Source organism: Plutella xylostella, chromosome 25, assembly GCF_932276165.1.
Source record: "Plutella xylostella chromosome 25, ilPluXylo3.1, whole genome shotgun sequence".
Lineage (NCBI taxonomy): Eukaryota > Metazoa > Arthropoda > Insecta > Lepidoptera > Plutellidae > Plutella > Plutella xylostella.
In genome coordinates this window covers 4,745,337-4,769,501 of record NC_064005.1, presented here as the reverse complement: position 1 = coordinate 4,769,501, position 24,165 = coordinate 4,745,337, and the positions used below count along the sequence as shown (strand labels likewise).

The window sequence follows — 24,165 nt, the reverse complement described above, 5'->3', positions numbered from 1 at the left end:
GTTCGTGGAAGCGAGTCGCAGGTGGGTGCCGCGCCGAGCGCGCCCGAGCGGCCCCGAGCGGCCCCGAGCTTGGCCTCTCGGTGCCAGAACGTCGCAAGTGCCTCGCGCCTGCCGCGCTACTTGCCACAGACTGCCTCAGTCTGAGTTCGGCCTCCACTCTGTCCGTATGTCACAGTGACGGTGCGTCGTGCTTTTAACAGTTGTTTTCGTAATCGTGTGATGTTTTTGTATCGGAACTATGGTGTATTCCAATGAAAATGTGGAGTGATTTTCAGGTGAGTTCACGCAGTTTTATGTCCTGAAACGTTGTGTGTGTTTTAATTTTGATTTGTGCTCGATTCAAGTTTTTTCAGTTCAGAGACTTAGACAAAATTCGTGAGTGGTGGGTTGGCTGGTTACAATACTTATCATATTTAAAGTTTTATGGTGTTTCTGACTGTTAACATCCATTTGTTAGTAAGATCTAAAGGTATTTCTTAATGTTTTTCAATATTTTATTTCAACTTATGTTACCACTTTAGGTACTTACATTCGACTTAGATTTTCAAAGTATTGTAACCGACTAATTCCATGACTTGTCTAGTTGTATGATAAACTGGGAGTTTAATATTGAATTGCAAAAAAATATATCTACTTATTACTTAAGTAGGCATTATAGGTATTCTGAACTTTTGAAATTTATTGGGATTTTAACATTTATGACCTTTGAGTAGGGTATTCTGATATTCAAATTTATTATATTCACGCTAAAACAAAATTCGACCATGTTATATGAATATTTTTCAATAATCGTTTTGTAATTGTTATAGAAAGATTTATATAGAAATTTATAATTTACTGTATAAGTATATCCTTGACTTTTTCTTTATACAATACAACATAATATCTTAACACACATAAATTGTAAATTGTTTAATAAGCATATTAAACTACGTTTTATGTACCAAATACATCAATCTGCTTCTCTAGACTACCCTTAGATCTTAAAACCCTTAGAATACATTTATTAGAACAGTAATTACTGTGGCCCTTTTCCGGATTCGAAAAGCGCGCCTTTTTACGTATCTGACAGTTTGTGGAGCTGTCAAACCGCCATGTGATAGAAGGGCGCATTCCGAGTTTTAAATCAAAACGCGGTATTGTCTCGGTAAATGTGGTGCTCGGGGCGATAGCAGCGCTACGAACAGCCACAGAAATCGGTACTTGTTTAGCCGTCTCGCTCGCACTCGCAGCGGCCGTCTCGCTCGCACTCAGGCCAGTTTTTGTGCCACGGAGCGGGTTTTTTGTCGGACGCTGGCTGGCGGCGCCGCGCGCTCGACTCGGCTACACATTAATTATCGTCGAGTTGCCTCGCCAGCGACACACAGAACACACTTTACTTTCTATACCTACGTTATTACCACTTATTTCTTGAGACTTTTAGGCGTTCCATTTTATAGTTTTAAATCATCCTAAAATCCCTTTAAGATATTCTAGTTTTAAACTATATGGGACATTACGCGATATGTTTTTAAAGTAGATATGGTAGACAGAGTTTTGTCTGATCTGGCGAATGCCTCACGTGCGAGATAGCTCGCTAGGTTCTTCTCTCGTGTCGCTAGGCGGTGAGGGGCTCCGGTTGCCATGGCGACGCCTGGGCGCCCCGCCCATCGCCCGCCCTCCCCCGCCCTCTCGACCACTTCGCTTATTGAGATTTACGTTTCGACTGAAATCGCCAATGGCGACTACACTACGGCAAACTAGAAACTCTTTTTATTTTGTTCTGAACACCGGGCTGACTCCACGTCTGTATCTCTGATAAACCTGATATGCTGATACGCGCCGAGCGATAAAATGTTTTTATCACTTGCCGAGTACGATAACACGATAACAAAGACATCCGATATACACCTGACCACATGCCTACGGTTGCTACGAATTTGCTACAAAATTTCCATAAAAAAGAATTCAACGCGTTGCCTCAAATTTTAAAGTAAGTTCTATTGTTCTATTGCATAGGAACACCGACTTGTTGCAATCTGCAGGCACGTGCCTCTTCCGAGATGGACGGAACACACCACTGCTACTTACTTTAAGAACGTAAATTGCTTGCAGTTTCTTAAAAAATACTAAGAATATTGTAGTGTTGGTATGTTTTCGAACGCTAGAATAAAATATAAGTACATTAAAAGAGCCGTACTACTTAAATGCTTCAAACTTTAAATAGCATAAAATGTGTGGAGTTCGTTGTCATTCGTAATGAAAATCACGATTTGAAAATCACAAGAAAGTAAACAAGCATAACAGAGTTACAGCTGACTCAAAAATTCACATAAAAATGCTTAACAGAGATGCCATTGAGACATTACGCGCATTTATTGAATCAGCTGTTGTGACGCGAACAAATTAAGATAACTGTCTTGTCATGCCGCTCACGTAAAAAGCATCTTGTAATAACCGGAACACTTTTATTACACAGTTTCGCACTAAAATTTACGCTCGCCTCCACACATAGTAAACAAAGGACCACGTGCACGGGAAAAGTAATAGTAAACACATAAACAAACATCTTGAATGAATTAGCCGCTGCCTATACACGGAAACTACATCGGGCGAAGACACGCATAATAATATCTTATGCAAACGCTCCTAATTATGTAAATCACTTATGAGGCGGTGTGTTTGACATCACATCACGCCCGACGCCTAATGCGAGCTATTGTGTGACTCATGAACTTGAACGGCTATCAATAAAAATATAGGGCATCGACTCGCGACGGGAGGGCGGCGAAGTCACCTGTTATGAACAAAACAAAAAATACCAACACAGGCTCCAATGTCACTTGTTTGAAATTGTATACGGCCAATTATACTTTTATTGCGGCCCACCTCGTGTTTGTGTTTTGATTTTTTTCGGCTCACCGCCTTCTTTTATTTGCTCTGAGTGCACTCGTGCCATTTTTCAATAAAAGTCCTGTTAGAACGGGAGCGTCCGACGCATCTCGTAGGCCGAAGTGTTGTGAAAAATGTCTGAACTCGTTTTCGGGAATGTGTTGAGTTTGCTCTAAATATATTTCCCATGCCCTCAATGCCACACGACGACCCAATTACGTCTGGCAATAAAATGGAATGGTGTCGTTGAACCTGAGTACTTGCACTGCATCTGTACCCCGCCCGCGCCCCGCTCTCACTTCACGCTAATAATTTATGTAAATCGACGTCATTGTATAAGTGATGTTTTTTTATTGCTATCCTCTTGTTTTGACGGTCAAGTTCGAGTAGGGTCACACAGATTTTATGGGCTGATGTGATGTTTAAATATTATGTTTACATAATTATTATGAGTGTGTACTTAATCTGATGTTGATGTTGTAATCTAATCGCGATAAATTTAACATCAAGTGTTTTGGCGAATGTTGTTTAACTTTTGAGTTCAAGGTGTTTTTGTAATAATACTTTATAATTTTTTAGTACAAGCCAATAATCAATCGTCCGAAAATATACCGTGATATTAATAATGTACATTATAAGAAAAGTGTTGATGTGTAACAATAACAACATGAGTAGCGCGTGATCCATTTATAACTGCTTCCACTCACGTCTACGGCTGATTAGCGACAAATCACCGCGGTTCTGAATGAATGCTAATAATAGCCGGCCGGTCAACGATATCATAATGAAATGAAAACGTCACTTAATAATCATAATACGTTCATAAATATACATAATGACGTATCGCTCGGAAGCGGCGTAAGTGAGGAATGCCAGCGGGCAGACGGAATGCAAATCATGAGTAATTAACTTGTATGTTTTGACATTTCATAAACAAACGACATTCGGGCTCTACTAATGGATTAAATACGTGATAAGTGAGTTAATAAAAAATAACACAATCTAATATATTTATCGACTTAAATATGTAGTTGTTGAGAAATCTATTCTATAATTGTCTTGAGCAATCACCCAGATTCTAATAAATACATAAAAACCAATTCATAAGACTATGTGTGTGATGATGAGATATTAAAGACCTTATAATGGTTATAATGGTGTGCTCCACAAAGCAACAACCTTGTTCTTCGCTTGCACTGCGGCCGACTCGCTAAACGCCGACATTCAATAAACAACGACACATTTAGCTGTTACAAAGTGGATCAATGAACTTGAGCCATTTGTTTTGTTACGTCACAATCGGCGTTTGAGAGATTAATGTGCACGGATTATGGCACGCAATACGTTTCGATTTACGTTCCGTTTCATTCATGAGTCGAGATAATGACGACGTGGCCGTTCCGGTCGTTTGTCTGTCTCGATCTCGATCGCGCACGACTCGCTCCATCGCCCAGCGCCTTATCGGGACGATATCTCGTAGAAATGGAAAACACCTGATTGCGATCGCTCCAAAGCCTTCGGTTAAACGTCTTGTATTCATAAATTCCGTGCACCTATACGGTTATAGGTAATATTGTTATCGACTGAATACTTGAACGAATATCAATCAGGTTCCATAGTGAAGATGCAATGCCGTTGGTTTTGTACAGACTTAAGATTCAGCTGCAAAAATAGCCTGCACAACTATAGTAGCTGTGCTTATATGTTTGAAACAGCTGTACAATGAATAGGGCAGACGGATGAGGCCGGCTCAAAGACGCGCCTACTTAGTTATAAAGGTCGTCTCAAGGAACGCCGTACTATGAGGTGCAAGTGAGTGCACTCACTACACGGCCGAGGGGGGGCGTCTTCATCCATTGACGGTTGCGGCGCCCACTGCGGTGTTCCCCTCTACACCTTAATTACCCGAAAATGGGGTAATTTTGTGCTTAGCCTACGTGACTTGTTACTTCAATTGGACACTATGTGATTTTAATGGGTACTCTTGAACCTTGACTTTAACATTCTGGTGTAATATTTATACATTAGTACCTAACCCTACATAGTTCAACGTGTATTATTTATCTAGAGCGGTGTAACTACATGTATAATGTAACTTGAAGAGTAATTTTATAAAAATACCATATACGTTTTAAGGGGGTTGATTTTGGGATATATTGGAAGGGTGCAGTAGCAACCCCGGCTTGTTCCCGCGGCCGATCCGGCGACACTTTCACTCAGATATTGCAGGCAGTACGCGCCTAGCGGGGCCCACCCCACTGCAGCGCCCTGTCCCCCTCTGCAGGGCCCCTTCACAATTTAAGAATATCATCTCCTTTGTTGTGACGTCACCGTTGTGATGTATTGCCGAAAGCAATCACCAGATATTGTCGATGCACGGTAGCTATCCACTGTAACTTGAGAACTGTTATATTATCAATGGAGCCATTGTAACCTTGAAGGCTATAGCTAAGTTTTAAGAAAACCTTGTCGCCGCAAAAGAAACAAAGTTATTTGGGCACGCACGTAACTCCTGTCGTCTTAAAGGAAACCCCACCGAGGACTGCCGCACAGAAAGAGCATTAAGACGTCATCGCATTAGCAAACGTACAGTCGCGTAGACAAATATATACCGTGTCAGAGCGCGACAATGTAGACGTGACGGTGAGGGCCGCCAGTACTTCACGTGCGGAGTCTTGGGTGACTGACAACTGGCTGATAACGGCTAGTAAACAACGCCGGCCTTGCCCCCACTGCACTCGAACAGTTCAACAGACAAATCGATACTTAACATCGATCTTTTTGCGGCGTTTCCAATCGATGCATCAACTTGCGGTTCGAGTGAACATGTTTGACAGTTTGAAGTCGAGGACTAGGTCGTGCGGCTCATATTTCAATGTAACAATCGATGGAAGTTGGTAAACATTCCGAGCCTTGTTCCCGTAGCCCGTCGCATCGCACTGCCGCATGCCGGCCGTTAGGTGGACTAGCGTGTATACATTGAATGACAAGAGGACTAAAAATACGGCGCGGCGCGGCGTGCGTTAGAAATAAAATAAAATAGAGCACATTTTTCGAAGCACGTGTTGAGACTTTGAAGAGTGTCGGTTGTCAGTTGGTAAACACAAACGACCTTGCTTCCGAATGCAGCCGCGCGGGAGCTCTATCGATACTGCAATCTATCGACGCTATTTTAGACTCGCAGGAATGCGTAGGGTTGCCCCCACACTCTCGGAGCCCCTCAATGACTAGAAAAACTACGCCGGTATTCCCTCGTTTCCGAGTTGCTGATTGTATATTTATAAATTCGCGTTAGATGATCTAATGTAAACTATTCAACGAGATATGAATGGGTGATCCGTTTATGAAGGTGTGAGCGTGATAGAATAATAATACGTTGGCCGTGACCACGATATAAACCGAAGCGGATTACTGCGTGTCAACAAATAGTATCAGGTCTGTTATCAACCACATTTACAACCAACTATTTTTATGCACAAAACGTATAAACATAGGAAGTGGCACTCCGTTGTTATCGGGAAATTATCTCTGAGGTAATAATTTGACGTTTCAATCGCGCCCCGCACCAAGGCCTCAGTACTTTCATTAACACGTTTTAATGTTTTAATATCGTAATTGATTGCTAACACGTAATAGTTAAACAATTAGTGATACAATACGTCTTTATGACTTGTGTCGAGCGAATCTCGTAGGAGTATCGATGTCGATGTAGTGTGGGGTAGTCTGGGTCGGTTCTCGGGCGGTGATTGATGGTCGATAGATAGTCCGACATTGAACCCGCGGGCGGCGGCGGCGGCGGCTGCAGTGTGCGACTTCCGCCGTGACGTAGCGCCGACGCGGGGGAACTCGCAGCCTCCGCGCCTCACGACCATCTAACATTTACATTCTTTGTTTACACGACCCAACTTTTATTATGCCACCGCCACCGCAAGGTCGTCTCTTATCTCCTTAAGCTTTACGACTTGTTTATGTTTACTACCGAATGCCGAAGATTTCTTTTTGTAAATTCTAAACTTAATAACAGTCGGTGTTCAGTAAGTTAACTAGAAAGCTCCCGGGACTAATCTCCTAAGTGCGTAGTCGAGTTGAAAGGGGTGCTCTCGCCCCGGCTGGGGGGGTTCATTAAAAATTCATTCTTATTTCCAAGCGCTACGGTCGTAATCAGCCAAAGGGGGAAGCTGGTTTTCTTTCTCTATGTTTTATTATTTTGTAGCGCAATTTATTGGGTTTCAGGGGAACTTAAAAATTGCGGAGTTTTACGTTTGACGTTATAGTTATCTAAGCGGTTACCTAATGAATTGCTGAGGTAGTTTGTTTAGTTGCGCATAATTCCTCCCGGGTAGATATTAAACACATATTGCAGGTCGTCTTTATACAATAGTAGTATCTACTCGTGCCGAGTATATAAGACACTGTAATCAGGTAATTACAGTAATGTACCGAGAGAGGGCGTGGGCGACAGACCGGGATCGGATGCTCTTAGGGATCCTTGCTGAAACCGCTGAACTTCAAAAAGCACAATGGTTCTAACGTTTAAAGAGTCAACACAATAATTCTGCGTATTCTGTTATGAGCTTATTATTGTACTGACTGACTTAACTATTGCAATAAAATTACTGCTCATGAAACCTACATTTCAATTATGTCTTAGCAAAATAATCCACCTTTTTCCATTATCTGTACCTATATAGGTTCCTCACCTTTTATATTTCGGGTTCGTGCTTGGCCGTGCTGGGTTGTACGTGGGGCCGGAGTCAGCGTCCCTTTGCCCTCGCCTCCCCTTGCCGCCTAGCGCCTGTCTGCAGCCCCTAACGCCGACCTCTCGCCTCGAACACGATTCTACATCCACGAGCATTGCCGTTGAGTTGCTTTGGAATAGGGAGTCGTTCTTCGTATTCGGCTCTTTGGTCTGCTGTGCAAAAACGAACGACAGCACTGGCAAGAACATGAAAACTATACAGACTTACAAATACACATATTATAGTAAAAGATTACGATAATATTCCAATGAATTTCAATAAGTTTATAAATCTGTGCCTTTTAAGCCTGATCATTATATGAAACGTGCAATGTTTTCAAGATCACAAACTTATGACATCTCAGTTAAAAACTAAAGGAAATTATTCAAAATAATATTAATATTCAGTACCTGTGTTTACCTTTGTTGTAGATGTTCTACTAGTAAGTCTGTACGCTTAGTTCACCTAGCAAAAAAACGAACACTTATACTGAAAACTATAGCTTTGAACTCGACGTTCTAAATTAGGAATTTAGAAGCATGGTAGGGGCGCTCGGGCGGGGGTCGACCCCTCTCGGGTGTTTCCAATCTCCCCCCCTGCAGCCCTAATCTACCCCACCACCCCCTCCCAGCTGTGACGTCACAACACCATCTTTTTTGGCAATGAAAAAAATGATGAACATTTTCTGATTGCTTTGCCTCTCACCTTTGCGTTGTTTAGAGAAAATACCCCTTCAAAACATCTGTTCATAATTTAATTACCGGTCGTGAAATCCACGAGTCCGACCTTGCAACAGATGGAGTACAAAGAAATAAAAGATCTGATCGGTGGGTGTGTCCCCGGTTAATCGATTCGTAATTTAATGGTAATAAATATCAGGTAACGGGGGTGTGTTTTTTATGTTGTGCCGGTTTGTGAATGGGTTAGGACGAGACGGCGGCGGCGGTGCAGCGAGTGGCTCGAGTACACATCAATCAGCGATCAGCTGATCGCCGGCTGGTTTTCCTTTTCATCTCACTGTATAATGTAATTAATCGCTCGCCACGGGCGGCCAAGATCACGATACGAGCCAGTTGATTCAACTCACTACTTTGCGGTCTTGTTCATCTATATTAAGTAGGTAAGGAATTGATTTGATTAGGCCATGAATGGAGAAGAGTATGATCGTGACCTATCTTAAGTTTAATGGATTACACCGAAAGTAACGAAAAAGTTGGTCAGGATTAACGGATCCTAACTTGGCTCGTGAGTTTATTATATTAAATTATTAAAGTTATCGTCATATTTTTTTTTAGTTTATGAACACTTTGTCGTACACATAACACAGATATAAATACATTACAAATAAAAATTCAGTAAAAGCATAACATAGCTTTGACGATGCGTAAAATAGGCGCGTGAAATATAAGTTTATGGAGATAATACAGTGTGTTACCTCAAAATCCTGATTATTTGCAATCCGATTATGCTTGTGTTATGATCGCGTGGGCACAAGCTGAGTTATGTCATGTGCGGCTAACAATGCCTCCATTCTCGTACTCGATCGCACACAATCGTCACCCGCCAAGCATCGCTTCGTAAGAACTCCACATCTCCCTTTGTTCGCGTCCACTTGTTTACCTTTGCACCTGTAAACTATCCATATTTCATATCGTCGGTCGGTCATTGAAAAGGGGGCGTCAAAACTTGTCTTTTCAACAAGTGTCAGACCCGCATTTAGGGAACTGCCCGTATCACACCCAATTACTTCGGGATTAGGGAGTCTTTAACGATCATCGCTCTGTCTTTCTGGACAAAAACGGAGAGAATTTCCACCGCTGCGTTGAGTAACCGAACGTGTCGTGAGTGTGTGCAAGGTATCGCGCTCGCAGCCGTATTTCTCATGAGGAGCGGTCGGTTTTGCAACCGCGCGGTGAGCGGTGAGGCAAGCGGCGGCGGCGGCTGTCACGTTCAGTAGATCGCGCGGCACGCGTGTGCGGCGCGCATGTGTGCGTGACGTCAACAAGCCACTTTCTCCATACTTTCGTCGCTGCCTGAGCTAAAAAACCGCGCGCTTAGACCACACCACTATTAATACATGTACGATGCGACGGCAGCGACGTCGCACGCTCTGGTGGGCGAAACGAAATTGTCTTTTCTAGCAGCGGCGAGCGAGAGCGCCGCGCCGCCCGCCTGGTCGCCGGGTGTACGCCAGCCAGCACGTAACCACCGGCCACTCTCCCTCGCCGCCGGACAATGAACGCGCCCGCACATGTAACACCGCCTGCTTGCTCGCCCAGTAATCAGCAGCACAGTGCAGCGCCGCGCTGGCAGCGTGGACTCGCCCGAGCGGCCATCGCGTGCCGCCGCCACTAGGAACCAAGCGGTTCCTTCACAGTTCACCGACCGTCTATTTTAAAACTAGGTTTTGAATAGCCAAAAGCCGGTGACAGCAATTCGTGCTTTTATTCACTCCGTAACACGAACGAGTAAAATCCATTTACTGGAATCACGCGCCTGTCTAATTAGCCTCTGTCATAGACTGCGAAGGCTCTATTACGAGCAGCCTCCAAACTTAGAGCTGGCTATCAACACATTTGGTATTCAATCAGTGATAAAAGTTGCAGCGTTGCGGGATTGTAGGTTTTATGCGGGGGTAGTAAGGTCTACACGCGGGGGTGGTTTTGAAATTTCAGCCTCGGCCGTGTGACAATTACGGCGATGCGGCCCGCCCCGCGCCACCGCAATCGATAGGCCTAGCGCGGGGGCGGGCGGGCGGCGCGCGGGGCGGGGGGGGGCGGCTCATTACTTATGCAAAGCAGCACGCTGCTGCCGCCACTGAGTGTATTGTCGCTGGACGTGGTCACGTGACCAGTTGACGACTGACGGACGCTCCGACCAATATTGACCTCTACCATATTTCCGGTATCGATTGATAGCCTCTGTCAGTAAACCTGTCTCTATTAAAAATGTAGACCACCATACGAACCTGGGTCAAGAGGCCCATTTGATAGTCCTTTTCATTTGGTATTCATTTTCAGAGGAGCAAAATCCTTTTACATGATTACAAGAGAACGGCAGAACAAAGTTGGGACCCTAATCTGCAAGTTGGCGCTGGGGGCTGCCATTGTGCGGCCGGGGGCGCTGCAGGAAGGGTCCCCTTCGGTGTATACTCTCTATGCTATTCAACCCTGATTCAACCCCGAACTTCGGTTTAAATATTTCATTTGGTTGGCGAAAACGGAGTCCTTGATAGATGCCAGGTAGTACTATAATCATTATATTTTACGAAAAAAGCCTTTCATAATATTATCAGCAACAAAAATAACAAGCGTACCCAATTAGTAGAAATTCGTGTAAAACAAACAATAGATACCGCACCGAGGTTCGGAGAACCGGCACGAGTTTTCTCAGAATTCTGTTTCTATTTTCGAGAATTCGCGTTTAAGGTTTGCCAAGTAGTAACATCCTCATTTTCATATAACTTTGATCAAGGTATCGGGGAGACAGGGATTACCCTGTGATGTTGTAATGTTGACGTCATTCATTCCTGGAATATCTACCGGTCTCGCCAATAGGAAAGCTACAAACAGAAGGTATACTTACAGGAAAACTTCAACATTTTCATTCTACCTTACGATGATACTCGTATATTTAAATAATTTTCAACCTTAATTACTTAGCAATAAGACCCTTGTTAGAGCGGGCTTGGCGGGCGCATAGTGGAAATTCTTGCAGTTTGTTTGCATCATCTCCTTGCAATTGCAACTCGACGATGTTATCTCGTGTATAGCTATGGAGACTTGAGCTGAAATAAGTAATGAAAATAATTAACTGATTTTGTATTGATATTTGAATATAATAATGACTCACCAAAAAGATTGCATACTTATCACTTGCGCAATAAATATTCAAATCCTTCAAACAAATCAAACATTCGAAAAGCGAATTACAAAAATCCCTATCAAAAATATTTTCGGCGTCAATCAAACGTTTGATATTTTAAATAGTCGTATTATAATAATAAATAAAAGGTGTAAAACGTAGTGGGTGATGTTTGCAACGATGGATAGCGGCGGAGAGTGTTATCAGGGACTGTTATCACAGCTCAAGGTGAGTCGCGGCTCGCGCGATTGCTGCGACCCGCTTATCAATACTGCGATTGCTCCGTTTCACAACTAAATATGAGATATAAAATATGAAATAATCTGTGTAATATTACGTGCATTACCAAGGCAAATTGTGATTCAATATTATTAAGACTTACCAAACAAAGAATTTCGTACGAACGAAAATAGCGCGACAAAGTCTAGAACGAGCTGCGGCGCAAAATAAAAAGTGAGTAGCGCGGCGAGCGCGGGAAACTCGAGGCGATTATGTTTAATATCAGCGAAGGCCACGTGCTCCGTTGACGTTAACAAAGTTTCTCGATGCGGAGAAAACTTTGTGACATGTGAGTGGTAGATATTTACAATATGTGCCTCCTCCCGGGTGACTCACGGCGACGTCGCCCCGTCTGCCCCCATGGAAAATTTATACCCTCCCCCTCTCCAAGATATTACACCGCGCTCTGCCATCTTCAACCTTACGCCGACTCGAGTAGAGTCAATTTCGAGCGCCCGCGTGCGGAAAACAAAGGACCGACTTGAATTTTAACAAAAACGAACCCTAACTTGGTAGGGATATAGATTGCAATTAGTATAGCGCAGTGAGTCACATGGTGCAAGCGTGACGTCACGAGCGTGGGCGGCGGCTACGGCTACGGCTTCACGTCATTTTCTATTCTGATTAGATTCTATCCAGCTCCAAGTTGCGGAAACTACAAAATGAAAGAATAAAACAGAAAGTGGAAAGCATTGTGTAATCAAATCCAGCTTATACATTAGGGTGGCTATAGGAGGTGAGTTGTTTGCCGGCGAGGCAGCGTAGGTGGCAGTAATCAGGTGACAGCGGCCGCAGCGCGGTGCCAGTCTCGAGAGCGTGTGCTCTCTCATCTCCTTAATTCGTCCTTCGGCGCGGCCCCCTTAATTCGCCCTTCCAGCGGCGCCGGGGGGGCGACTCTTAGTTAACCCGAGTTGCCCCCCTTATTTATGGCGGGCGGTGGGGGCGGGCGGTATCGACGGCGGTGCGCACGCCGCCAGCCGCTCCTGAATTAAGAGCGAGTCGGCTTTCATTTTGCTAAATCTTCCACGCTCGTGTGCTCGCCTTCGCTCCCGCCGCCGCCTTGGTGTGGGCGCCGCCCGAGCCACTCTCGCCCGTAAGCCGGGGCGGCTGGGTCCACATCCCCGTGGGCGGCTTACGTCTGCCTCTAGTTTTATAACTTGAGGGAGGGTGAGCGGGTGGGAGAGTTTTGTGAGTGGAAGGACTTTTTTGACGTGCGTTTTTTATGTTTTTCTCAGTTAGGGTTCGCTAAGATAACGACGTCTCGCAGAGGGCGAAGCTCTCTCGTCGGAGCGACATATTCTGGCGCATTGCTTTTTCCCTCTGTGAGAAGAAAATATGTAATTAAAAATGTATAATTTTATATGAGCTTTTGTATAGAGCTTTCGGCAGGAGGTGTATTCGATTTGAGGCTCAATCTACGAGAGACTCTATATGATAAAACAAACAATGAGAAAGTGAAGATTTAGGAGTAGATGTCGAAACTAAGTGAAGTTTGTAAGATATATAAGCGACGGGGGTGGTAGGGGGCTAAGTGTACGCACAACGTCTTGAGCGAAAGTGAAATTTGGCGCAAGTTGGTACCACCAGCCTCCCTCCCCCCGTCTTCAGTTGGCAGCGAAAAGGACTTATAACAATTAAATTTATTCGCTGGCAGGTTTTCTGTTTGCTTCTTGCCATTGTCTTCTTTAGGGGTTTGGTTCTCGTGGTACAGAGCTGGTGATGATGAGCACGGCTGGCTCGCGGGTAGCGGGGCGGGCGGCTGGCTGGGCCGGCCCCGGGTCTGATGGTCTCGTCTCATATGACTCAAAGCGAAAATTCGCAGAAGCACCTCTCGTACGGCAGAGTGACGGTTGAACGACCTTTGTTATGGTGTCGTTTTCGAGCAGGTCGCGAGCGCCCCCGGCCGGGCCGCCCCCGCCTCCGCCGCCCCCGCCCGTCGCTCGGCAACGGCAACTGGGTCACTCCGGGCCCGCCGCCCACCAATTACGTACACGCTCGTTACCGGACACGCGTTTTTCAATCACATCCATATTTAATTGGGCTTCCCGAAGCTGAAATGTGTTTGAACCGCCATGCTTTACAAAAGTGTATTTGAATTATGCGGCGCTCTATCGTTTTTTCTGACAACAAAGGCTAATGAATGAATGAATGCAAAACAATTAATTTGCTAATGCAAATGTTATCGCGGGCCGTGCGGGTTGATTGGGGATGTGTCGGGCTGTTGCCGGGCGCGGTACTGGGTTCGATATCGAGCGAGTGTCTGAGCCCAGGCTGCTACGCTCGGGTAGATCTCACGTTTCGTTCCATGAATATTTGGTTGCTGGGAGACGAAGAAAGTTTAGAATGTCTTAGCGGAAAGGTCCTCAAGACGCGGGAGCCCTAACTTGTTGCATGAATGCACCGCGGGGGGCGCGGGCGGCGGGGGGACGTCTTCATAGTGAATGGGCGCGAGATGTGTCCGGCGCGCGCGAGTATGGAGATCCTCCATTGATAACCACGACCTTCGCCCTTATCTCTTACACCTGCCGATGCCTCCACGAACTGGCGAAACTCACCCCTAGCGCTCAGTTCGTAAAACTCCTTTTGATTCGGCCCACCGAACACAACAGCCGCAGATCTGCATGTCAATTTGAATTAATATTCATACAGCGTACGCAACGCATTCGCAGCCTTTTCGTTGCTGACTATTACGTATGGGTAGTACCTATTTGTAGGTTGTAGTCTAGGCAATTATAGTATTTGAAAACAAGTTGTAGAGTAGTAGTGTCATTCGAATAAACGTAAACATAAAGACGCACAAAAAAACTTATTTTTATGCGGCTACGATGCTGCTACGGAAGGACTTGCTACGAAATCTGCTACGAAATTTCGTAGCTATAGGACGCAACGTGCTTTCCCAATATTGTCATGTTATAGATTTGTATTTGTTCTGTACACATTGGACCGTCTCTAGTAAACATTCCGCCGTCTGGCAGCTACATAGACGAACAAACGAGGGCAATAATCCACATCGACTTGGAAGTTGTCCGGCGAAACTTAGTTAGCTGGGGCGGGCGGAACTATCAAGTGCAGCCTTGACATTGGCCGCCCTAATGTCGCGCCGGAATGCGGACACAAATAATAATAGTGTCGAGTTAACTGTCTATGCGGCGATGAATGAACACATTAGGTCCCGGCCAAGTGAGGCGAGTCATTACGCGGCGCCATTAATCACTGCAACAATCGGCCGATATCTCGCTATTTACAAACGCCGGTGGCACGTGGTCGCTCGTACTACGTCGAGTGTATTGACCCATTTAGATAGCTCGACCTTCGCGCGGCCATTGTGAGCGAAAAACATAAAAATAAGTTTTATTGCGGCGTCGTTATGCGTATCGCTGCGCCGCCGCCGCCGCCGCCCCGCGACAGCTGATCGCTACGTGACATTTCAATTTTATTCGCTCTTCCGGGGATTCTCCGAGATACGTGGCGCTGACGTCACGCCTCAGATTTATTATCTGTTGCGCTTCAACCCGGCTGCCCTGCCGTCGCCGTATGATTTATAATGGCAGCTTAACAATGTCAATGTTGAACGCGTATCAGCGGATAATGACCTGTCTTTTATTAACTTGTTGCTCCCTTAGCCGTTTAGATATCTAGCCAATTCGTTACACAAACTATTCCCTTGTTATATTGAATGATGGGATCCTTTGACTTGAATCAAAAGGACTCGATTTTGTTCTTCAAATAACTACTTATACATATTTATATTTACGATCTTTTCAAGTAAGTTAAGCATAATTATTTTGAACAAATCATATACAGATAGAGTAGATCTAATCATGAGCTAGTGGTTCTCATTAATACCATCCAAATATCTATTATACACACTAAAAGATTTATGATCCACTCCATCACATTTCAATAACCGCTACTTTACAACAAACCACACTACAAAAACTCTTACGCGTCATAACAAAAAAGTTAACAAAACACATAGCGGGTAATCCTTTTAACAGTTCCACTTATTGCCTTCTCGAGGAGCATCTATTTCAATATTGAACAATGGGCTCGCCACAACACGCATACAGTTATGCAAGCGTATCAATAGTGTCAAGTTGCAAGGTGACGGAAAGAGAAATGAACAAATAAAGCGTTGAAATGCAAACAAAAGAAGGCTTCCCTGAGGAATGTGTCCGCGCGTGCCCGAGTTATGCTGCGGTTATTATTACGTTCCGTTTTGCCTTAATGCGTTGAAAGGGAAAATGGTTAGTTTTTGCTCAAGCTGAGGCTGAGATGACGCGCTGTTCGCAGAATGCCTGCCGCGGAATGTCGGCGCGGCGCGGGGTGGCCACGCCAGCGCCTAACTGTTCCAGTATCCACCAAGCCCCACCGCCCTCATCGACACTCGGAATCTCCAATCAGCAAATAAACACATCCCAGTCTAAATTGAAGAGAATAAAAAGACCGAACCATTAAATAAAACTGTAAAAAGCCAGAACTAAATAAAGCAAGTCGAATAATTTTTGTATCATCGTGAAATAAAAAAGCTTCGGGCCGCGCAGCGCTGTCGCGGCGGCGGCGGACGAAGAAACAGGATGTGGGACTGGTTCTCTCACACACTCCCACCGCACACACACACACGCACGCACCGCCGCCTGCGCACACGCAACCAATGGACCAACTTGCCTTGAGCTTTGGCTGCCACGAAAGAATTGTCTTTTGACGGTCTTTGTGAAGTTCATGAATATTTTATGAAAATGGTTGTGGTTGATTTTTCGCGAATGCTACAACAGACACGACTGACACTGTTGCAGTGTTCCAATATTTACACGCCGTGAGTATTGAGAGAATTCCGCTCGGTAGCACTGATACTGGCACTGTTTCTCTTCTACATGCCTTCGATACGAATAGTTAATAATAGATAATGTCAATGGACAATGGATTAAATATTTCCAACAGTAAATATAGGTGTGAATCAGACCAAGTGGATAAAATGATATTCTTTCCGTCTGATTTTGAATTTCAGTATACCTGACACTAACCCTCACTGGCAAAGAAGACAAATTCTGAAGGTACACCTTCACATTTCTTCGTTAACGTTGTCTCATAACATATGATTGATAACTTACTATACACAACATAGTCTGTACACAACTACACATAAGATGCATATTGCACCAACATACCCACAGTGCTGAATATTGATTATCCTCGCCACAGATTGTGGTCAAGCACCGTTAGCAAAAAACGTAAATTGAAAAAATCAACCATAAAAATGAGCCTTGTTGCCGTCGGAATAGCAAGTAGCGCCTTATCCTTGCCATTTGATTTAACATCAATGTTGCGGATTTATTTCTGCACGCTTTTATGAATGGGCTGACAAAAAAACTAAACCAATTCTTGAATGTTTCGACGTAAACAATGACGATTTATTCATAAAGCGTGGGAGGCGTAGTAAACTAAAACTATTTAAATGAATTTGTTTTCTGTGCCACTGTTATGTTATCATATTTTGTTTATTTATATTTGGAGGCACGCGCTTTCTGTGACGTCATAGAGATAAAAATGGAAACTTGTAGAGTCACATCGACCGGCATCCCCAAATAGGCATCGTCGTTGTACCGCGCTCACCCTCCGGTAGCCCTGCCGGTCTACCGTCACTCTGCGGCGCTACCCAGAGACAGATGCAACTTTACAAAACCTTTTGAGCTCGTCCAATGAAACCGTTTTAATTTAGCGCTGAAAAGTAACATTCTGTATACCTACTTCAATAAAAATCTTTCCTGAAACCGTAAATGACTTCTAAACTTTTGATAAAGCGACATTAACAACCTAACATAGAGACGAGCAACGCAGTCGAATTAAAGCAACTTTAAATCCCAGAGCAGATGGGCGAGTTGAACTGGCTTTTGTACCGACTGGCTGATAGAGCGAGGGAACAGCGCGATGTTATTATGAGCGCGCTGGTGTGCGGGGCGTACGTACACACGCACACAGCGCCGCCGCCCCCCGCGCCCCGCGCCCCGCCCCGCGCGCGACCCGGCTCCGCGCAGTGAAGCAATACCGTGAGCCCTGGCCGCTGCCGCCATCCACTCGGTCTCACAATGCCATAGAAAGTCTTCGCCTCGCTTCGCCGACTAAACTTTTCCTACCGTTCTGTGAGAGAGGAACGATTATTGCACCGCTATAAGCCCGGGCCATCAGGCCTCGGCGTAAATAGCGACTCGGCACCGTAAGCACGCTCATATTCTTTGTGATTTGAAATAGCCAAAGCTGTATAACTTCTGGCATGCGATGCAGCAGCGAACGAAACGGGCACGGCTATAAAACGCCTCACATCCTCGTCTACCGATGACATAAACGTCTTGACGTTTCCAAGTTTCAAGCGAATTGAACAGAGAACACAGCAGCGACGCGCTGCGCATCAGAAAAAGAACTTTACGACAAGATTAGAAAGAGCGAGCGAGCCGGCAACGCCGCGCGTTCCACTCGCACGGAGCGGCAACGCCGCGCGCCAACGTCATTTACTAAATTTATTTTCATGAGCGCTAGCGCTTCTGCCGCCGAGATCACCTCTACGGCTGCACCAGCGCGTGATTTCCTCCGAACCGATTCTATTTCTGCATATTCGGGTTTCGTTCCACGCGGAATGTTTCTTTCTGAATATTTAAATGTCGTCGGATGAAGGTGCGCTCCGTCGAGTCGAGTGTCCACACAATGGAGCGGCTCTTTTTCCACGGAGCGATAAACTGATGACGCAAAAGTGAGCAGCGGGGCCGAGTTAATGATAATTTGCTCGCGAGTGGCCGAGCGGCCGCTGAGTCAACGCCAGCGGCGCTGTGCTGCTTTGTGACTCGCTGTGCTCATTGCGATATAACTACCTACCACGCGCCGGGCAACTTCACGGACATTGCATTACTGCTTATCTCAACTATTTTTCAAAGCCGATTTCATCCATCATTTCTTTCAAATATGTTACTTGGCGTATTTTCAGCTCCTCTACAAATTACCTACCTCCAAACGGGCCTATTGTGCTGAAAAATAAACAGTCTGCTCATTGCTCGTTAATGTTCAAGTTAGTCTTTTTATAAAGGACCTGTCCCATGCACTTTAATAATGGCTAAAGGTGGTCAGGCCGTAGAAGCGATGCTAAAGTTATTCGAAGGCGCATGGTGCATATAATTGTGGCGGCAGGTGGCCGGGCATCTGCCCTGGACGCACTCGCCTCATGATAGCATATTATACAGGCAACTAGTCGTTAGGTCATCTGCCTTGCTGACTTAGCACTAGCCGGCATGTTTTATGTTACGACTCTTTAATAAGATGATAACATCGCAGCTATGCTGGACAGCTAACTAATTATCGCATGGACTGCCAATAGCATATACTGCTACAACAAAGATTAAAACGATTCTATACAAATAATATTTTATGTAAAATAACATTTAGCTCTTATAAGCAATCACTAGATACTCTAACAGCAAATTCCTTTTATAGAATGACACCCATTATCACTATAAATATTTCATGTAAATCCCTTCATAACTTAAAAGTTTTTAAATATCATCTGTACTTACTGATGCTACGACGAACTATTAAACTTACAGTTAAAAAAACCCATCCTGGGCGGAATGAAATTCGAACCCAAATTTTCAATTCAGGCGTGTTACCTACCCAAAGTTTTCGCGACACGGTGTAAGAGAAGAAAAATCTGTTACTCTCAGAAGTATACGAAAAATCTGTTACTCTCAGAAGTACGTGTAACAAAAGGTGGCATTTGGTAATCCCGGTAGAGCAGAGAGCCGCACGGAGCCGGCTCTACCTGGGCGACCCTCGCTAGGGCTGCGCCCCGCCGCGCTTTGTGTCCCAAAAAAAAATGAGAAGGGTCGAGTCGGCACAATGCCGGCAGAGGGCGCAGGCAGGTATCGAGCGCTGCGGCCCGTATCCCGTATGCCACCACACAGTCGGGTTTTTTCTCTTGCTCGGGTGTTATCTGCTGCGTTCCTTTGCCATGAGTGTGCTTTGTATACCTTGCCAGTATCGGAGTAGACTCTGACTGAACACCTTTCTTTCCGTTGCCTATTGGAATTTGTAATGCCTTCACTAATTTTAAAGGTGATTTATTTTTTTATGAATAGTTACTTTAGTATTAAGACAGATTGTGGTGGTGCAGTGTTAGTAACATTTGTGTGTTGTTGGTTGCAGGGCTCGGGCGGCGCGTGCGGCGGCAAGCGGCGCGCCCAGGCCGCGTGCGAGGCGGGCGGCAAGGTCGCGCGCTGGGAGGACTCCATCGCGCGGCTGGAGGCCGTGGCCGCCGGCGCGGGCGGCGCGGACTGCTGGCGGGAGGACGAGGAGCGGCGCGCGTGCCGCCGGCGCTGGTGCGGCGGCTGGTGCGGCGCGCACGACACCATCCGCGCCGAGAACGGCAAGAGCTACCTGGAGCTGGGCGGCGCGGCGGCGCGCGCGTGCTGCGACGGCCGCGCGGCCGGCCGCTGCGCCAGCCGCCGCTGCTACCGCGAGCGCCGGCTCAAGATGATGAACCTGTGCGCGCTGAAGCTGGCGCGCTTCCGGCAGACGGCGGACCCGTCGCTGCGGCGCTCCGTGCTGGTGTGCAACACGCTGCGCGGCATCGAGCGCGAGATGGAGCGCGAGAGCGCGGAGGAGGCGCCCTACGAGTGCGGCGGCGCGGGCGCGGCGCTGCTGGCGCGGGACGGCGGCGGGCGCGCCACGCCCTTCCCCGCGCCGCCGCCGCCCGACCGCGACTCCGGCTACGGCGACGAGGAGCGCGCCATCGACTGGGGCTCCGTGCTGAGCCTGTCGTCGCGCTCGGCGCTGGACCCGGCCGAGGACGCGTGGCCCGACGACTGGGGCTGGGGCGAGGACAGCTTCGTGCGCCTGCTGGTGCCCACCAGTTAGTGGGTGGCGCGCGGGCCCGAGCCGCCCGCGCCGCACTGAGCGCCTGTGATACCGCCGCGGCCGCCGCCGCCGCCGCCGCCAGCTGAGGCCACGCCGCGCGCCGGCTGCCTCCCGCCGCCGGCCGCGCGGCTCATCTAGTCGGACTCCGCACGCCCGCCCGGTCCGGCGCCGGAGCGTCCGTCCGGTCGCCCGGACCGGGCAGAGGGACGCAACAACCACAGTCAGTAGTTAGTATTTTATAATTGCTAAAGGGAAGGTGCTAGCTTCGGATGTGACGCAGGACTTTTATGCGAGCCGAGTTATTTTTGATAGTTTTATTTGTTGAAGTGAATTCCAAACCGAAACTGAAGTGACTTAGCTAATGACATATTATCGTTTAAATTAATCAACCACGCTGGTGTTTGAGTTTTTTGTTGAAATTATTGTGTAATTAATTAGATAAAGCTATATTTATTATTTCGTTAAAAGAGAAGTGATGGTTTGAAATTATTTCTGTCTTGATATTTTCACGAATGTTTGTATCTGAACAACGAGAGTGGCTGGTGAGGATGGATGCGAGGGTGAGGTGAGCGGCGACCGCCCGGCGCCCGGCCGCGGCAGGCACACAGCCGCTCACTAGATCTCACAATATTAATTAAATGATGTATATAATTGACAAAGACTAAAGAGTCTGATAGAGGTGTGGACATGACCGATCTTTATCAACTAAGATTGATATAATATAATACTAAGCGAACACTTCTGTCTTCAAGACCGATTTCTCATGAATGTCTACCCGACCCTGTACTTAATTATAGTAAAATTTAATTGGTCTCGCTTAAACCTAATGTATTGTACCTAAACTGAGTTTTGGCATCAACAATTTGTCTAAAATGGAAGTCAATTAAATAACCAGCCTTGTCAACTGTTCATGCCTGCTCGGGGGCAGCAATACTTACTGACGTTGTGGAGCATGCGGAATTTGTAACTTAAGTGATAGGTATCAGCAAGAATTGATTGTACTTAAATTAATGACCCTCCTAAACCAGGAATTGTATACTGTAATGACTGTCCAAGTCGACTGCCTCCTAACGAATCCGATACATTTCTATTGTATAAATATAATTATGATAACGCTCTCACGTCTGTGCGTAGCGGGGCTCGGGCGACGGCGGTCTGGCCTAAACCTCTACATAGTAGAACACTGTAAAACAGTCTGTAGCAGTAGATAGACGAGCCCCAGCGCCAGGCGCCGCCGCTAGCTTACAAGAAACTTAATTTACGAAAATAATTTAGCTATGCATTATGCAAACAATGAAAAGCAGTTCCTAATAAGCAAGTAACTAGTTGAATTAGCAATTTATTTCTGGATATATACTTTTTACACAAAACTTTGTTAGGAGGCATTCGATATTTTGAGCTACTTTAGTTTCCTACCTATCTCTTACAAGTACCTACTTATGAAAATGTTGCGACGAAAATTGTGTATCCGGCCGTGTTGTAGTGAAATTTGCAATCCGCAATTTCTAATTAGAGCCTGGACAAAGCGCTCTGGACAAAAATGTTGGCTATGTGTGAGTGCGTCCAGTGATATATTAGCGATGGCGGATTGTGAATGATGTACGGCAGCGGGCCGAGAGCGCCTCAAATGAGACTAAATGATTCCGCGCGTCATCAGGATTTGTGGTCACGTTCGACGGCGGCCCATTGGTGCATGAAAAACACACACTTTAATACGAATTTTCAATTTTACGTTTGCTCAACCTGTGTGTGCACGGGGGCCGCCGCACGGCCGTAAACCGGGAGTTGGACTGCATGGACCAAACATACCTAACACTTTTAAATAGAGAAAAGTACAAATTTCAATAAAGTAAAGTATGCAAGAGTGCTCCGGCGCGCGTAAGTCCACCGTTGTCAATTACTCAATATTTGAATTGTGATTCGGTAGCTAATGAGAGAAAAACTCTATCTTCTTAAATTTAGTGTAAATATTATATGGAGATGGGCATTATGGCGCGGCCCGCGTCGTTGTAAATAGATATTGTAAATTAATAATTTGATTGATGTCGAGTAGTGGAAGCTCTGCTCGGGGTGGCCGCCGTGCGTCGCCGTGTGTCGCCGTGTGTCGCTCGCGCCCGCCCCATTGTAACATACCACCTCTATTCTGTCCAATAAAACCTATGATAAAGTACAGATTTACAACTTACATTAATATTATAGGAATGCATTCGTTTTAAGATAAGATGTCACAAAATATCTTGCCAGTATTTAATTGTAACCACCTGGTTCTGTACTATAATCTGAAGCACTGGATGTATCTAATGATTGAGCTCAATTATTTTTTGTGGTTTATTTCCAGTAGATTTGTTTTAATGAACAATGTCCGTATGGTTGTGATGGTTTACTTAAGTAAGTTAGACGATTGTCGGCGCTCCGCTGGCCGACATGAAAAATGCACTAATCTCGGATTTTGTACCTACTTCATACAAATTTATATTCTGAAAGGTTTTCGTGGTGTCGTGTGTCGTGGACGGGTCCAGAAGTTCATTTATAGTACTTAATTTACAAAAAACTTATTGTAGCTTATATCGGTTTGTAACTTTAAACTTTTATATTGTTTGATAATATTAATGTGCGTTTGTACCTAGCTCCATACATACTGCAGCCAGGTACGAGGCACACGCCTCGTCCGCGAACATACGACACACACAAAACTGACGAAGCTTGCATTTACAAACACATTATTACCCGATTATGTCCTGTCATTTCCATTTAATGGCTAATCTAGCTTTGAGGTGAAACTGTTAACTGTGTTTTAATTTTAATATTCAGTAATTTCAGTATATAGATTGACATTCAATTTTAGTTTTCACCTCGGAGCTTTTGTTTGGTTGATCAAGTGGTGAGCATTTCTCCATGTTACTTGCCATACTAATTGTAACCTACCTATGTCTGCTGGCATGAATGCGATGTACATATACCTACTTGTTGTGTTGTGACATTCAGCAATAATTTATATTATGACCAGTAGAAAGCTTTCTTTAACATCAATTTAATTGGTGCGTGGTTCTCAAAGAGAATCGCGCAACAAAATCATACGTAATTTTACAAATGTAAATGTATTTCTAGTGTTTTCCATTGCCATTGGTTACCAAAAATGACAGGATTTTAGTAAAACAATTGTGTATATTTAGAAAGAATACTCCCGTTGGGCAGCCGTGAAATGAACTCCGAATGTCCTTTGTCGCACATCGAATTGTTAAGTGTTGCTCATGTTAAGTAGAAGGATTCATTCGGGGTTCGTTTCTCCGACTGTCGAATGTAAGAAATAATGTAATATATTAATTGTTTAAGCTGTTGTGTCGAAAATAACAAGAACAGGAATAATTTTGTGAAACAATGGCACAAAGAATGAACAGAAATATTATATATATTATAAAAAAACAGAAATGTGGCTATAAGAGCAATTTTTATAATAAATATTTACTGTTGATGAATCTAAGACTTTCATTTCCTACTACATTTTATTTTATTT

At 45.3% G+C, this 24,165-nt stretch overlaps 1 protein-coding gene across 1 annotated transcript; it reads left to right on the top strand.

The window, feature by feature from the left end:
• On the top strand, positions 1–24,127 carry LOC119691006. Its single transcript, XM_038107222.2, has 2 exons — positions 1–275; positions 19,941–24,127. Exons 1-2 carry the CDS (start codon positions 252–254, stop codon positions 20,649–20,651), a joined length of 735 nt encoding a protein of 244 aa, XP_037963150.2. The 5' UTR covers positions 1–251; the 3' UTR covers positions 20,652–24,127.
• The last annotated feature ends 38 nt before the right edge of the window (positions 24,128–24,165 follow it).